General features: G+C 33.5%; 2 protein-coding genes across 2 annotated transcripts; both read right to left on the bottom strand.

Annotated features, from left to right (window-relative positions):
• Positions 1-873: 873 nt before the first annotated feature.
• Positions 874-10,476, bottom strand: LOC105338211 (uncharacterized). The gene is made up of 7 exons (XM_066075816.1): positions 10,458-10,476; positions 10,185-10,235; positions 9,682-10,086; positions 9,101-9,277; positions 3,772-3,897; positions 3,117-3,282; positions 874-2,956 (listed from the first exon to the last, which is right to left on the bottom strand). Exons 2-7 carry the CDS (start codon positions 10,222-10,224, stop codon positions 2,458-2,460), a joined length of 1,413 nt encoding a protein of 470 aa, XP_065931888.1. The 5' UTR covers positions 10,225-10,235; positions 10,458-10,476; the 3' UTR covers positions 874-2,457.
• A 4,572-nt stretch (positions 10,477-15,048) lies between these two features.
• On the bottom strand, positions 15,049-17,466 carry LOC105336939 (early endosome antigen 1). Its single transcript, XM_011441443.4, has 4 exons — positions 17,023-17,466; positions 16,561-16,717; positions 16,193-16,298; positions 15,049-15,895 (listed from the first exon to the last, which is right to left on the bottom strand). Exons 1-4 carry the CDS (start codon positions 17,150-17,152, stop codon positions 15,233-15,235), a joined length of 1,056 nt encoding a protein of 351 aa, XP_011439745.3. The 5' UTR covers positions 17,153-17,466; the 3' UTR covers positions 15,049-15,232.

Consider the following 17,466-nt stretch of genomic DNA (forward strand, 5'->3'; position numbering starts at 1 on the left):
AAACCCGAACTATATTTCTTAAACAAAGTGAGCAATCTCGCTAATTTCTCAGTTTTGTGAATAATGAATGTCTTATTCTGGTTAAGTTCTTCAAAATTTTATGACGGACGCCTCACTAATCACGTAAAAATTAAAGCTTGCCTACAAACAGATGCACGTTTTCATAACTCAGTCATTATTTTCATAAGTTAAAAAATAAATTCAAAGATTGATATTTATTTACTTATTTGGTTGACTATGTTATAATTGAGAAAATTTCACCAACAATTAGTAAAAAAAAAACATGTATAGGAGACTCGTTGTGGGTTAACGGCGATGAAGAATGAATCTAGAACAAGTAATATATCTAAACAATCATCATCACAAATTTGAATTACAACATTTGTTTATGGGAGTGCATGAGACATAAACTTAAAACGTAATTTTATTGTTTGAATAAGGAAGGAAACATAAGGCCTAAATATAACATAACGAGAGCAATATGATAATTAATTAATTATTATTAATTAATCTATTTCGGTGTAACCAAAAACACACATAAAAAATCAAAAATCTGAAGTTGATCATTAACCAAAGTATTTATTGGGAAAAAAAAGGATAAAGGTTTAAAACAAAGTAAATTATGTAATGTAAATCAAAGTATAAGCAAAATAAAAATGTATGCAAAGACAAGGAAACAACAGACGACAAAAATCTGAAACCAAGCAGAAAAGCAGAAACTAATATATACAAATGTTGTACATTTAAAAAAAAATGAATAACTAAATGTTATCTACATGTAGAGCAAAATACCACTAATATTTTATTGCAATGCTTTTACAAAATAGTATCAAAGAACTAAATGTAACAATTACTCAACTATATTTAAAGGAAAAAAAAATGGAAAGTGTTTAAAACAATAAGGTAAAATACTTGGCCGTGAATTCAAAATGATGCTGAAAACATATATGGAAAAATTCATTTAAGCATTGAAAGTTTATTTTTGGATGTCACCGGTCCTATACCACACCAAGGCTGTGCTAACAAATAAATAGCCGGTCGTTTTGAATCAAACAAGGAACAGTCATAATAACATGTTATTAAGTTCGCATCCGCGACTGAAAATATAGAGCCAAAAACTTTGTCGAGAAAAACCTTTTTAACAGATAGATATAATTTAACGTCTATTTTTCATAAGTACATATCAAATTGGTTAGATAAGTTTAATTCTTTCATTTAATCTTACAATAATAAATATATATATATTCGAAACGCGTGAAGTTTATATTTATGCTCATGCGCCGTGAATATAGGCTAAGTGTTTTCTTAAGAAATTGAACGTCTCATATTTCCAATGCAAAGATAAGGGGATATATACACTGAATGTAAATACTTTTAATGTATGACGATACATATTAACACAAACTTATATCAGCTTCATATATTAGAGAGTAGTAAGAGAAGTCGGGTATTTCCATGTTTGTCCATACAGCTGGATAACAGAGCAAATGTACGTAAGATAAACATCTGAATGATTTCAACACTTTGAATATTAAAAAAATCAGTCATCCTACATTTATAAACATGTACTAAAAATCGGTTTATTGTTTATTACAGAAATGAAGTGTTGTTTAATTAGATGAACGTTTGTGGTTTTGTCCTTCCGGGTTCAATTTTTTTTAACAAATATAATACAACATGTCATGCTGTATATTTCATTGGTTGAAAATGTCATCAGGAAAGACTGTATACATTCATCCACTCGCTTAGAGTGTGGTACCTCATTTACTACAGTAAACCCCTAGCAGGAGCCATTCCCCAAAAACTTGTCAACATAACTAATGTCAAGGGTTTGTTGAATGACTATCCCACTAACTCACAGGTTGTAAATAAGTTTTTTTTATAATACTGATGTATATCCTTTGCTGTTTAATGATCCGAGTCGATGATCCGCATTAAATAAAAAAAATCTCCATAAAATTGATTCTCTGAACATAACAATTCATAGACATACAAATGTTTAAATTAGCTGAGAACCATCAACAAATATCATTTATTAGGGACTCTCCAATGTTAGAGACATATAACATTAAATCAAATCGTAACAACTTGAATGAAACTTTGACAAGATGTGTAAAATTAACCATTTTTCAACCCATTGTATAATTTTGCTCAATTAAATTTCAGATTATATGAACAATTTGAAGTACTGCTGCTTTGAGAAATGCCACTGAATTTATCAAATGACATTTTGAAGCATATAATAGCGTGATTCTGTTAACTGTATTGCTGTATCCACATCATAGTAAATACATGTAGATAAAGGAAGGCCCATTCGCACTTAATATTTGCATGAAGTTTATTGTGCATAGTTATAAAGTACGTGTACAAAAAAGTTATGCAACGTGCGCAAATAATTACATTTGCAGGATGCCTTAGATCGACATCTTCAGTCCAAAATAGGACTTTTGATAAGAGTTATTCTACATTTGAAGCCATAGAAACCGTTGCATAGATGTCCCCTTTCGGTCCAGTAATACGCATGCTTTTCAGATCGTCCGTTTTACACACAGCGGCATAGACATCTCCCGTTACCTCACCAATGATTGTGTTGGGTTTGATCTCTAATGTGTTACTGGACCTGGGGGTAACGTTATTTGTATCACGTGACTCATCCCGCGACTTCTCGGTATCATCTGCTCCGTTCTTTACATTATGTTCTCCATTGCGTCCCCCAGATTCTGAAGTGTTCTTTTTAATATTTATTTGCGAGTAATTACCATCTGTGTCTATTGTGTTATAGAGAGAGTCGTCAAACGAAGACGATGTCCCTTGTACATGTGCGTCGTTGGCGTCATTTCGAGATTTATCGACCTCATTGTTGTAATATGTTGTAATATTTTCATCTCCTTCAAGCGTGGTTGTTGCATTTATAGTACGATGCTTTGCCTCGGTTTTTATCGTTAGAGCGTTCTTTCTGTGTAAAATAATTATGAAATTGATCACCTAAGCTATTGCATCCTAAAATGATCTAATGATGTATCTTAGCATGTATCCTCGTGGACCTTAAAAATCATCGTAATTATAAATGAAAAGATGACGTGCATAGACGTACCATTTTTAAAACGGTAACATACCTTTTGAGTACAACCAGAATCAGGACTAACAAAAGCAGGAGTCCAGCAACAAGTCCAATTATTATTGGAAGTAATGTAGAAGCACCATTCTGTTCTGGATCTTGAACTTCGCGTACGACGGTTGGAAATTGAATGTTGTTCCCACAGTCCAGTTGCATCGAAGTCCCTGCGTGATCATTATATCAATTAGAATAATTTAAAATGACTCTTGTAATTTCAATTTTTACATACAGGTACATGTAATACTAAATTATAATAAAGAAATGACTTTACTAAAATTTAATATAAAATTTAATATATTTGCATTTGATATGAACTTCTTACCGATGAAAATGAGAATGATTATTGGTGATAAAAGCTTTAAATATTCAACGATATGAAAAATACTTCTGCGGGAGATACATCATTCTTATTGATGAATAAACAATTTAAGTTGCAATTCATTTTTAAAAAAAAAGAGGGGTGTACTTTAAGAGAGCATAAGGGGGTTAATAGCAATAAAGACACTGCTACTGGAAAGGAAGTTAATGTAAGCTATAATTGCTTTTACAAAAATACAAATGCGATAAAAATGGTCGTTGTAAGATACATAGGGCAAAGTTAGATATCCACGCATATTTGCGAATTGTATTACTTATAAATTCCGATTGCATACCTTTAAATTCCATCCACAATTTACTCCCCCGAGTATCCATTGTCTGAATATCCAGAAGGAACACATCGAGACCCTGTAAACACGACAGGTCTATGTTGTAGTTGAATGATCCATTGGTAAGTACCTCTTAAAATTAAACAATATTTATTATGCATCACATAAACAGATGGGATAACAGGCATTGTCTATATAAATCCTCTCCGACATACAAGGTCAAAGTCATATACATAAGATTATGTGTCGTACAATATTGAAAATAATATTTTTATATATATATATTATATTGATAAATATATGCATTTATGTATATTGAAATTTATGACCAGAAAATACAGTAGGTATAATAATACTTATTATGATATTATAATTTGTAGTATTTTGTAGTAAGAAGTATTATTATACCTTCATGTTAAATACTGAAATCTGATTGGTTTAGACGCAGTTGATAATCCGGTTTTTTTTACCCTCTGCGTTAGCAGCACACATGACAACGGGTAACACAAATTGTTACAAGCGTTAAATTATGCGCGTACGGTTCGCCGTAGAATTCACGTTATTTCTATATAAAAGCAGTAAGATTTTCTATAAAATTAAGACATTTAATATAATAAAATAAATTGTGCCTGTCTGGGAGTGTATCAATTAAATTTGACACTCCTGGAAAACAAATGTCAATCTCCGCTTCGCGTCGGTTGACTATGGTTTTATCGGGGTGTCAATTTCAACTGTTACCCCGTTCCCCAAACTAGCATTATTTATATAATGATAATAATTAGAAGAAAAAAAGAAGAAGAAAAAATACAAAACATTTATACACAGGTTTAGGTTCTGTGGTATAGGACAGTAAGTAGGACTACATGTAGATGGAATACTTGAATCTCTTTGCAGATTTAATAAATTCATGTACATATTTGAATATTGAAATATATTGTTCATAAGTAAAATTAAAGTCACCATTAAGAATGAGTTGAGCTGAAAAATGTATCGACAGTCTAAAGCAGTTTATATTTTGGACTAGTAAATGTATGAGTTGAGTTGAGTTGAACATATTTTATTGACTAATGATGCCAAAAGGATTGGACACAAGTTTCAAGAACTTAGATAGTCCTCTTCTTGTTGTACATAATATATTACAATGCCACACAATGCCAGTTAACATTTATAACATTATAGTACACTTAATGAAATAGAAATAAACCACTAGTTTTAAATGCTACTGTACAAATCTAGAAGTAGAATTTGGATGGATAAGAAAGTTATGAAAATACATTTAAAGAATTTAAATAAATCGTCCACACTTCTGTATTAATGTATGAACGTCTTCATATATTCATATCATCAAGTAGAAATTTAGATGCCCTGGCTGGTCCATGCAGTGGGATACCTAGTACATTATAAACTGTTGATACACTAGCAAAATGCTTATTGAGCGGGTTAGCTGTTTCCATAGGATGAAAAATGTATGATTTGAGAATTTTAATGGTGCAGTTGATTAAATTTTAATTTTTTAGATATTGTTTTGACAGGGATTTTACAATTCTCGACAATTAATTAGGGGGTATGGATTAATCTATCTGGTCAGAAAGTTTTTTATTATATCTATGTTGAGAAGCCCTTATTTTAGCAATAACTTTGTTTCTTAGATCACGATACTTTTCCTAATGATGAGGATTCTGGGTCTTAGCTGCTTTTCTATGTTTACGATTTCTTTTCCTCATGAACTTTTTAATTAAATTTCTCTTGAATGGTTTGTCTCTTGGTCGAATTGTAATAACTTTGGTAGGAATACGTTTTTTAATGCATGACGTTATAATATTTGTAAAGTTAGAATTTATTTCATTAATATTTTCAGCATTAAAAACTTCTTCCTCCCAATTTGTTCCAGTTAAATCGTTGTTGAGACCAACATAAATAGCATTATTGTAATCCCTTATTACCCTTTGATAAGCATAGTGTTTCATAATATGAAACTTAACTTCCACCCCTGCTATAGAATGGGTACTACAACATGGAGGATTGACGAAACTATCATAAACAATACCAGTATTATTTGATATGATGAGATCTATACATGAACCATTAGGTATAGTAAAATTGGTTGGCTCGTGTATTAAATTTGAGATACCAAACCTTTGTAAGAGTCTGATGATGATCAAGACAAAATATGTCATTAAAATCTCCCAGTGAAAAAAAAGTAGGTTGCATTTGAAGCATTCTGTTAGGCACAACTACTTAAAGTCCAATTGAAGTCCAGTTAAGTCTTGTTAAGATGGCTCTATACTTAAGAAGGACTGTTTAACAAAATGATAAAGGGATTATATGATATTTTGTTACTTTGTCATCAACGGTCGACTAAAATACATTACATTGAAATGCATGTATAATTTCCGTGGCAATCAACTAGCTGACTATTTAAAATTACTCAAAGAATTGAATTTTGTGTTTGATGATTACATTTTCAAATTTTCGACTATTTTCAAGATAATCTTATTTTCCTTGGTTCTCTTTGCCTTTCTTACAAGCATAGCAATGTAAAATAAACAAATCTTACATTTAAAACTTCGGCCGAACTTTATTGCTTTTAGAAAACCTTTACAAAATTGTTTTCAAAAGTCAGACGATTTTACTATTGTTTTGATCCATATGATAATTAACTATTTCGGGGTTTTACTCTTAAAAATTTCAAACTGTTTAAAAGATAGGGAACCTTCATGTCTGCTGCTCAATATTTGTCATTTTTATAAAATTAAAAAAAAATGACGAAGATTGGAAAAAACTGGAACTAACTTTCGCCTTTTCCATTTTCCCTGATCATATATGTTTTTTGCCATTAACTTTCTAAAGAATATTTCTTTAATTTTTAAAATTGAAAATGAAGAATTTGCCTGTTTTTACATAAAAGAGGAGGGTTAATTTTCTGTTTGTTTCACACTTGATGCAGGTTAACTTATGATCTCGGAAAGGGGGGGGGGGGCAATTCTTAACACACATGCAGCAAAAATGTCATGTAACGATGACGAATCGGTAAAACTCTATCTTAACAAACTTAGGTGGATCATTTACCTTTTAAATTTTGTGGGTTTTTTTGTTTATTTTAAGGACACATGCGACGTTCCTCAGTTTCAGATAGTTTTCCCTGATAGAATATTTCTCTTTTATTTGCATTTGAACCTTTTCATGCCCAAAAATTCAGGATGCATTAACAGGCTATTTTTGAGTTTGAATACTTTGAATTTTCCTTTTAAAAGCATGAAAAATACAATTAAATGCTTTCTGTTAAAGTTAAAGTACATATTTTTCAATTGAAACTATATATATTCACATAGACAAATATCACATATCATAAAAATATTATGTTGGAATAACGTAGTAGAAATCTTCACATTAGATAGGGAAACAAATGGCCCAAGGGCCACATCGCTTTCAACAACAGCCATGATGAAATCACTTTTATGGGGTCATATATAAAATATTTTATCATGTAGTAAAATAGATCCTGTATATAGAAAAAATTCAACTTTCCCCCCACATATTCCTATGCTAAACATTGAGCCTCTTTTGAAACAAGATGATATTATTGTCAAGTTACATACTGAGCATGTTGATCATTTCATTTCTGAAGAAGATCAAGATCAAGAAGGTCAATAAGAAATATTCGTATAAACAGTAATCTCACTCAAACTTTGAACCCTTTGTGGCCAAGAATTGCCCAGGGGCCACAGTCTAACAACTGAAAATCAACAAAGGTCAAGATGCTTCTTATAAATAATTCCATTTATTATAATGATTTAAACAAACTTGAATTTACCGTACCTGAGAATGCTTCAAAACAAGTTACAACTTGTATGGTAAATTGGTTTTTGATAAAAAGATTTCTAAAGATTTTTCTCTATATATTCTTATGTAAAACATCAGGCATTCTGATTTAAACAAACTTGAATCTACAGTACATGATGATACCTTAACACAAGTTTAGCTTGTATGGCCTTTTTGTTTTTGAGAAGAATACTTTTAATTTTTTTCGATATAAATTCCTATGTAAAAATTTACCCCCCCCCCCCACCCTTGTGGCCCCATCATACCCTTGGGGATAATAATTTGAATAAACTTGAAACTGATGATGTTTCCACACAAGTAACAGCTTTTCTGGACAATTGGTTTTTAAGAAAAATTTTAAAGATTTTTCTGTATATATCTTTATGCCAAAACTTGACCCCCCCCCACCAACTGTGGCCCTATCCTACCCCTGGGGATCATAATATGTAAAAACTTGAATCTTCACAACCTGAAGATGCTTCCACACAAGTTGCAGGTTTTCTGACCAAATGGTTTTTGAGAAGAACATTTTTGGAAAAAGCCCCAACAAGTTTTCGATAATTGTTAATTATCTCCCCTTTAAATGAAACCTGGCTCTTCGTTTGAACAAACTTGACAGTCCTTCAACCAAGGATGCTTCGTGCCAAGTTTGGTTGAAACCGACCCAGTGGTTCGGAAGAAGAAGTTGAAATTGTAAAGAGTTTACAGACGGACGAACAGACAGACAAACAGACAGACGGGCGGACGGAGGGACGGACAGACAAAAAGACGGAGGTCGGAAAAAAAGTGATCAGAAAAGCTCACTCGAGCTCAGGTGAGCAAAAAAAACAACGGAGAATGGGTCGCGTGTGACCTTAACGATTTTCGATCTTCAGCAATGTTCGACAACTCCGGAATTTTTTATTGGTACCATAAATCTGCCTTTTATATAGAGAAATTCAATTAGTTGAAGTGTTAATATTATGCATTACCGTGCAACGAACTGCTTGGTTTAGTGGCTCCACGGAGATCTACTATCTAGAGGTAAATGGGTTCGAGCCATCGACATACCGGTACACCCGTTTTTTCCGGTCTCAACTTGTATACATTATTTACTCCATTATATTCATAGTGGCCAAAATTGGAACAACTTCGTAAAATGCATAGATGCCATCAACAAATCTATTTTTCATTATTTTGACTATAAAGTTTGAAGGATAAATTACATTTTTATGATATTAAAAAAAAATATTTTGAGGCCAAGGATCGGAGAACCTTGAATCATAATCTATTTATCCGATATCAATTTTGAAGGTTATTATTTCACGGTAATTTGTTCAATAAAATTAAAGGAAATTTATAGACTGCTTGTTCCTTTTACTTTTAATCAGGAAACAAATAAAATATATAAGCAAATTGCTTAAAAATTTACGCTAATACTTCAACATACACCCACCTCCAAATAAATAAATAAATAAAAAAATCATATATACATGTACATATAGACGTACCGGTAGTATACGGCTTAGTTTACCTGTACAGAGGCGGGATTTTCCATCACTGACGGTGAATCTTATGTTGACCTGCTCCAAAATCCTGGCTGATTCAATGGATCCCCTGATGAGACATCGTCCACTTTCAAGTGACGTCAGATACAGAGATCCATCTCGAGTTTCGGTAATATTTTTTCCAACAGAAACTTGACTTTTTGCTAAATAAGTTTGTATAAGAATTGAATATGGAATACTTTCATATTATCAATGACTTTTATAAACAATAATATATCATAAACCGGTAATTAAATATTAGATTGCAGAATAACTTTATTTTAGCATCATGTTTTCCAAAAATTACTTTGTTCAGAGACAACCTTACGCAAAACTAAATCAAATATATCTAGATTTTCGAATAAGCCTCAAAAAGCGATGACAAAGGCATTTAGATTTATTACTGAATTAAAAATCAGGGTGAATGTTTGTGGACAATGATAGTAGATGTTAAATACTTTACGTTTAACCGATACCAATGCAGAATTTTATATTATAGGCCAAATGGAATATCTATGTTTGATGACAAATAAATTAAAAACAGTACATTAAATGACAAAATACTTACAAGGAAGACATTCAAAAAAAACTCCAATCCTTAATTTATAAAGATGATGTATGCAGCATCTACACAATGTTGTAAATTTGTCCGCAAAAGGCTTTAGAACACTTTTTTCTAAAGCGCAGCTGTGTTTTCCGTTACAATAAAGGGATATTTTTGACGTATGAGCAGAGGGAATATCCGATGCCATAGAAAGAAAACATGTTGAGGAGGATGTGTTCTGACATTCTCCATCTCTCATTACAGTGAAATTGGAATTTTCGCCTAAGGAGTTTATAGACAATTGTTCTCTGACGTATACTATGTCATTTGTATTATTACATTTAATATCGAGCTTAGAAATGTGTATGGTGTGTAGCGTCCTACAGGCTGTATGAAGTTGTTGATTGCCTCTGACAACAACCAACCATCCTAAAAATAGTAACACATCTTAATTATACAAAATACAAATCAAAACACAATGTAAACTCACAAACTGTCTCTTACTGTTAGACTAGTTAAAAACTCACCCCACAGACCAAATACAATCCATCTGATGACTGGTTTCATATTCACACGATCTAGAAAAATAAATCGTACATGAACTTAAAATCCACCATGCGTCCCGGTTTTAACCATGACGACATCCTTATTACGGATATTTAATAACAAAGGAGTATGACTGCTCTTTTCACGAAGATAGAAATAAGTATTTAACTTCCCGAAAGACGATTTATTAACGACACTTTAGTATGGAAATAACCCATTATACGCAGCTTGTCGTGTTCTGATGTAAAGCTTACAACAGCATAATCTCTCGCACCACAATAGTGGCGTGTTGTGTGCATTTTCAAAAGAATTAAGTGCATTTTTTATAAGTTCTCAGCATCAGCGCCTTGAGCTATCAGCGTCATTGGCTATAATTTACCATGAACTGTGTAAGTAGACTAAGTTTGAGAGAGAGGGTCTGGCGTGTGATTTCTTCTCAATGAAGTGTGATTTGCGAGTTTCCGTACGGTGTAGTAAGACACTGTGATTATACGAGCCCTCTCAGAACACTCGTGTGTCATACTTTATATCTCTTAAATGCATGCTCACATCTTAAGTATTGATCAAGGAAGAAAAAGATATCATTTTTTATTTAATATTTACCTTATGGCGGTTACATTCCACAATAAAGTTCCACCGACGTTGGTTTGTACATTTTGAAATGTTTAATTTGCACACACTCGTTTGTTATTATGAAAATACATGATTATACATCTCCCTGCTTTATTTCACGTAAAAGCCTTACATGAGTCTTTTACTAATTACCGATTTTTACCAAGTTTTGAATTGTCAATTTGTCATAATTATTCATGGACTCATTGACAATTAAAAATTAGTAATTAGTAAAAGTAATATTTATAGACACAACATAAAAAAGCGAGCGTAGAGTGTCACTAAAAATCAGAAAATAAATAGTTTGTCAGTTATGACATGTAAATATGTTTCCGGAGCTTTATTTACGGGGTTGGAATTTTTAATGAATTATGATTGGTAGGTACTGGATCCGGACCGCCTGGGTACACTGTGTTTTGTGATTGGTTGGTATTGGACCGCCTAGGTACACTGTGTTTTGTGATTGACTGGTTTTGGACCGCCTGGGTACACTGTGTTTTGTGATTGGTTGGTATTGGACCGCCTGGGTACACTGTGTTTTGTGATTCGTTGGTATTGGACCGCCTGGATACACTGTGTTTTGTGATTGGTTGGTATTGGACCGCCTGGGTACACTGTGTTTTGTGATTGTTTGGTATTGGACCGCCTGTGTACACTGTGTTTTTTTTATTGGTAGGTACAGGATCGCCTAGGTACACTGTGTTTTGTGATTGGTAGGTACTGGACCGCCTAGGTACACTGTGTTTTGTGATTGGTTGGTATTGGACCGCCTGGGCACACTGTGTTTTGTGATTGGTAGGTACTGGACCGCCTAGGTACACTGTGTTTTGTGATTGGTTGGTATTGGACTGTTTGGGTACTCTGTGTTTTGTAATTGGTTGGCATTGGACCGCCTGTGTACTCTGTGTTTTGTGATTGGTTGGTATTGGACCGCCTGGGTACACTGTGTTTTGTGATTGGTTGGTATTGGACCGCCTGGGCACACTGTGTTTTGTGATTGGTTGGTATTGGACCGCCTGGGTACACTCTGTTTTGAAGTTTAGTGAGTACAACGTTATGTACTAGTCACCACATAAAGAAAAAAAAATCCGAAATTGTCAGCCATATTTGAAATTTAGTAAGTGTAGACGTTCAGTAACATCAGTACATATGAAACGTATTGAATAGAGCAGTTTCAAATATTTTTTTCAGTAAAAGGTTTACAAACCAAAAGATGCAGAGTATAATTGTAAATCTGTATTCTATCAGCACTAGATCTGGTCACATGACTGCATCCCAAATGTAAAACCCTTTTTGAAATACAGATTATTATGGTGTTTTCTCTGAATTCTTATGCATCGGTAATACTATATCATACTCGTTTTTCATTCTTTTTGAATATGGATTAAATGTACGAAATTCCAGTTAACCGTCGGATGCAAGTTGATTATATTATTGTATGTTTTTAAAGTCAATTGTCATTCTATTGTCATATTGTAAATTTTGAATTTGCCGGGTGGAAGTAAATACAAAATTCACAACATGACATCTTGTAACTTTTGTATTTACTGCCACCCGGTAAATTCAAAATTTACAACATGACACTATTACCAGTCTGCATGCGTGCAAAGATGGCAAAATTTTTTAAGATATACCGGTATTATGTGTACTATAATGCCTTTTTGGATTTTGGAAGCCATTGTCTATTCTTAGAAAATATTTACCGTCTAGGTCTCTTAACCATGAAAAAATGGCAATAACAAACTGTCAACCATCTCAAAAATCCATAAAAAGAAATACAAATTCAAAGCAGAGCAACACGGACCTCGAGGTAGGATCAGGTGCCATGGAGGAGTGAGGTCTGAACCAACCTTGCTTCCGAAAAATGTTGTGTTCTATTTACAGAGGGTTAAAAAGATGCAACATATAGATAAGTTTCAGCATGGTCAATAATACTGTTTATTGATGAGCAAACGCCAAGAAGAACAAAGGTTCATTAAAATAAAATGGGTTTGAATATAAGTACGACTTTGCAAGTCAATCTGGCAGGCAGAAACCCTAGGGTTGCGAGAATAGTATTGAATCCAAATCGTTTCTAGGTTTGAGAAGCGGTTGTGGATAAGGAGAATATATAAAAGAGTTGTTGAAATTATTGATTAGATAAGTGATAAATTCGGGTTATGACCATTAAGAATGTTCCGAATTTAATTTCAGAAAGATATGCAAACGATGTTTATTCCTACTTGATTGTTTAGACAACACACTGTGTTGTTATATCGCCCGGTGTTATTTGTTACTTTACTTAATTGCAGTTGTTTTAGTTAACACATATACATTGCACTACAACTATCATACATTGCACTATATTTACATCTACCGAGTATTATTTCCTCTATTTCTTACGAAAACTTATAGTTAATTCATTTAAACAATAAAATGCTTTCTTTCGTGATTCATTCGAGATATGAAGGTAGCGACATTGCAGAAAAGAAAGCATTTTATTGTTTATATTAACATCTTTCTTTTAGCCAATTGATAAATTGATTATGAAAAGTAAGTAAAATTCACTAAATTACTGTTAATGTACGTAGGTACGTTAACTAAAAGAAACAGCCAAATCGTCTCCTGTGAGACGTCGTCATGATTATTTCGTGCAGTCCGTGATTTTTCCTAGGTAGTTGTAGTTCTCGACCAATCGATAACTGGGCGTGTCAAGTTTGTTCCTGTCACTTTCTTGTCAGTTTCAGTGTAGATTTCAATCTGGCTGTTTCTATAGAGCTATGAATTAACTATAAGTTTCCGTAAGAAATAGAGGGAATAATACTTGGTAGATGTAAATATAGGTCTATAGAAACAGTCAGAGAGAAATCTACACGCCCTGTTTATCGATTGGCTGAAATCTACAGCGGCTGAAACTGACAAGAAACTGATAGGAGTGAAATTGACACGCCCTGTTTATCGATTGGTCGAAGCCTACAGCGACCTAAGAAAAATCACGGACTGCACGAAATAATCATGATGCTGTCAGACTGAAAATCTCACAGGAGACGATTTGGCTGTTTCTTTTAGCTAACGTACTTACGTACATTAACAGTAATTTAGTGAATTTTACTTACTTTTGATAATAAATTTATTAATTAGTCAAAAGAAAGATGTAAATATAAATAATAAAATGCTTTCTTTGATGATTCATGCGAGTTATGAATGTAATAATCACTGCAGAAAACATTTACATAACCCGCTAACGCGGGTTATGTATTTTTCCTGCAATGTCGCTACCTTCATATCCCGAATAAATCACGAAAGAAAGCATTTTATTGTTTAAACAACTATCATGTTTCAACCATGGTACATGTATGCGAAATCTTTAGGAAAGGAAGCTACAATTTTGTATGGTGTTTGGGGTTGGTTTAAACATTATCCCTTATGTTTAGTAAGTGCTTGTTAGCCAAAATCGACAGTGGTTTTGGAACAATGTATTTCTTTAGCATGAAATCTTTACGGTCATTTTTGCACACGTGAAACACTGTGTCATTGTATTTAAAGGGATTGGAGTGACATAATTTTATACAGTATTTAATAGCTAAGTTTATTGTTTATGATGCAATCGCTGCACTCTCGGTTTTTAAGAAGTAAGAGCCCTCTAAAGTTTTAAACAAGAATACTCTTGTGTTATATACTTATGCATGCCCACGTCTTTTAAGTGTTCTTCAAGGAAGAAACATTATAGAATATGTAAAGTTATAAATAAAATTCAAGGTTTGCAAAGAATTGGTGTGTCCATTGCCCCTTTTTATTCAACAACAGGGGCTAATATACGCTTGTACATACATTTCGACGATGTGGTTGGTTGACTGAGATACAAATGTATTGGCTAATAAAGGTCCTACTACAATGTGGATGGACTTCCTGCTAGGCTCAATAAAATTGGAGTTTGCATTCATGCCCAAATTGTGTCATTTCTTCTTTACTTATCGGACTCTTTCTCTTTTTTGACATTTTGGATACGGAAAAAATGAAGTGTATACGAGCCTATATCAAACTTACTGCTTATAAATTGAAGAGTGGCCGAAAGTTGATGTTGTACACCATTTGCGTTTACATCGCTGTAAATTAATTCTATCTTAATATGTTACTAGTATTGACAAAAAGTATCAGTGGTTCCATATATTTCGTTTATTAAAACCATTATAAAAAAGGGGGCAAAAAATGGGCCAAACTTAAAAACCCAAAGGCATGAATGGACAAAGTATGTTTTAAAACCATATGCTTGTAATATTTTTTAAAGATTATTATGCCAACGTGTCAGTTGTAAGTTGATATCTCAGCTCGATCAGGTGCTGCATGGTTTTAAACACAATTGCCATCAACAGTAATATCAACACAGAACTCAATGTTGCCTTAATAGTAGTCTTCAGGTAACTTGTTGACGAATTGATCAGAGAATTGTTGATGATCTGATCAGAGAGTTCTGGAGATTTAGGAATCGATCGTCGGAGAGAACGGGTCGACGGAGAACGCTCAGTTCACGCTGTCGGAGTGCCTTATTACGGGATGAGAACCCCAAAACAGAGCTGATGTCGGATAACTTGTTGCTATTTGTCTCGTTCAAGACTTGAGGGGGAAGAGTCTTTGCCAGTCTCAGCAACAGTTCGTCTGTATTTGTTCTCACCAAGGATTGTCGACGTTCTAGCAGGCGGTTTGGCAGTTGGGAGGAACTCGACTTCCGGTTTATTTCGGATGAAGTTTTCTTTGGTGGTTCTGGTTCTGTATTAGGTCTTTTAAAACTTTTCCAGTTTTTCACGACAAGCTTGAGAAAATTGTTTTTCCGAACCTCCATGATGTGTTTCTCGGAGGATTCAAGGTTTTCGGAGTCGATGGTAGATTGGACGCCTGGCCCCTGTGAAAATGTTTCCAGTGAGTTCTCATCGTTTTTCACATGCATCTTCTTTCTCTCCCTGTTTTTCTTACTCAGTTCCAGCGCAGCACGCAAAACATTCACAGTAGCTTTCAGTTTTCTTTTTCTTTGGAGTATAAGTTTATAATTGCTACTTGTCTCGGAATCTATTTTGCCCGGAAAGAATTGGTGAGTGAGGGATACCTGAAGATATCAATTTTATTACGGTGACATTATATATTTATGTAATATGTTTTAAGCTCGCAAAAAAGCAATTTTTGATTAGTCTGTTGGAATCGCTGTAAAAGACACCCCCTATAAACCATAAAAAAAATATAAAATTAAAAATATATTTGAAATCACCTCTCCAACCACACAGCCTAAAAAATCTCAAAATTAAAATCCCCAAATAATTTGAACAACCAATATATCATTTTGCCAATAAGATGAAGATAAAATTTATGATCAACTAAATAATAAGAGATGAGAGTGTATACTGACGTCAACATCCGTAATGGAAGGAAGTTTGTGGCTATCTTCGGGTGTTAAATTCAGTTCTTTGTTATCTTCGTCTTTTAAAGAAATTCTATTCAAAAGCATGGAGTATCTGAAAAAATTGTGATAAAAATGAAGAACTATTGTGGGTGAGTCCAATGGGGCACAGACTCTCTTTTTGCCATAAAATATGTCTTATACTGGTGTGTAATTATTAGAACATATAATGCAGTAAACCTGCAACAAGCATGTAATGTCACTCGCAACTTCTCGGGTCTTGCCCACAAAAGGAATGCTCTTCCGAGGTCTGCCAGAAAAGTCCGAGAAGTTGAGATTAATATGATGCGAGCAGAAAATCTTAACATGCTACTCACCTTAATCGACGCTCTTTGTCAAATGCTTTGGAAATTAAAAACTGCCTTTGTTTCCAGAAGTGATCTCTTTCTAGCATAAGTTTGTCTTTCTCCAGCTGTTCCAGTTTGGCTTCCAGCACCTTCGTCTCCGTCATGTTTCGACCAAGAACTGTCTCCCCTATACAAAAAGTACAACACATACACAAACCGGCCATTTAAAATTTTGAAAGCATCTGTATTTTTTAAATCATACTAGATGACCAGTAGATGCAATGCATATGCCATCTTGTTTTTTTGTTTTTGTATAATAATACATCTTCTGCAACCGGAATAGAAACTTGTTGGAAATTATGTAAAGATAAGAACTGTTTTGATTTTTTTCGACTATTATTAGATTTTTTCCATCTGTTGGAAATGTCTCACGTTGCTCGTGACACTCTTTTCGAGTAAGGGAGAAAGACAGACGGTAAATACTTTACTTACCAAAATGAGATTTGTTGATACAAAGCGCCCTCTCATAAGCTAGTTGTCGATTTGTTTTCCTCAAGGATGCTGTCCCAATATCAGGTATTGATGATTTTGGGGATGGCATTTTAAAATATAGGTATATCATACAGGGTTTTCTTCATACACCTTTTTAAACATTCATTCTGGAAGGCAATATTTCATAAAGTAGCTGTGTTTTTATGCGAAAACAAATAAACAAATTATAAATGCCATTGAGTAATCGTGTCCCGTATAATGACCGGATAGATATGTTATTCATATGTCCAGTACATTATTAATTTATTATACAATGTCTCGCGACATTTGTCCATGAAGTCGTTGATTGTGATGTAATCGTTGAATAACCTACGTTGTTCTAAAAGCGGATTATCTTAAAAAGACACAGGCTGATTAAACCCCTCCTAATTTTATCCACATTTT

The sequence above is a fragment of the Magallana gigas genome, chromosome 2, assembly GCF_963853765.1.
Source record: "Magallana gigas chromosome 2, xbMagGiga1.1, whole genome shotgun sequence".
Classification (NCBI taxonomy): domain Eukaryota; kingdom Metazoa; phylum Mollusca; class Bivalvia; order Ostreida; family Ostreidae; genus Magallana; species Magallana gigas.

Coding starts and splice junctions, on each gene's coding strand:
- LOC105338211 (XM_066075816.1), bottom strand. CDS start 10,224: ATGAAACCAGTCATCAGATGGATTGTATTTGGTCTGTGGG. Junction 3,283..3,771: donor ATTGTGGATGGAATTTAAAG/GTATGCAATCGG, acceptor ATGATCACGCAG/GGACTTCGATGCAACTGGAC. Junction 2,957..3,116: donor ATTCTGGTTGTACTCAAAAG/GTATGTTACCGT, acceptor TATTTTACACAG/AAAGAACGCTCTAACGATAA.
- LOC105336939 (XM_011441443.4), bottom strand. CDS start 17,152: ATGATATACCTATATTTTAAAATGCCATCCCCAAAATCATCAATACCT. Junction 16,718..17,022: donor TATCAACAAATCTCATTTTG/GTAAGTAAAGTA, acceptor CTTTTTGTATAG/GGGAGACAGTTCTTGGTCGA. Junction 15,896..16,192: donor CTTCCATTACGGATGTTGAC/GTCAGTATACAC, acceptor TGATATCTTCAG/GTATCCCTCACTCACCAATT.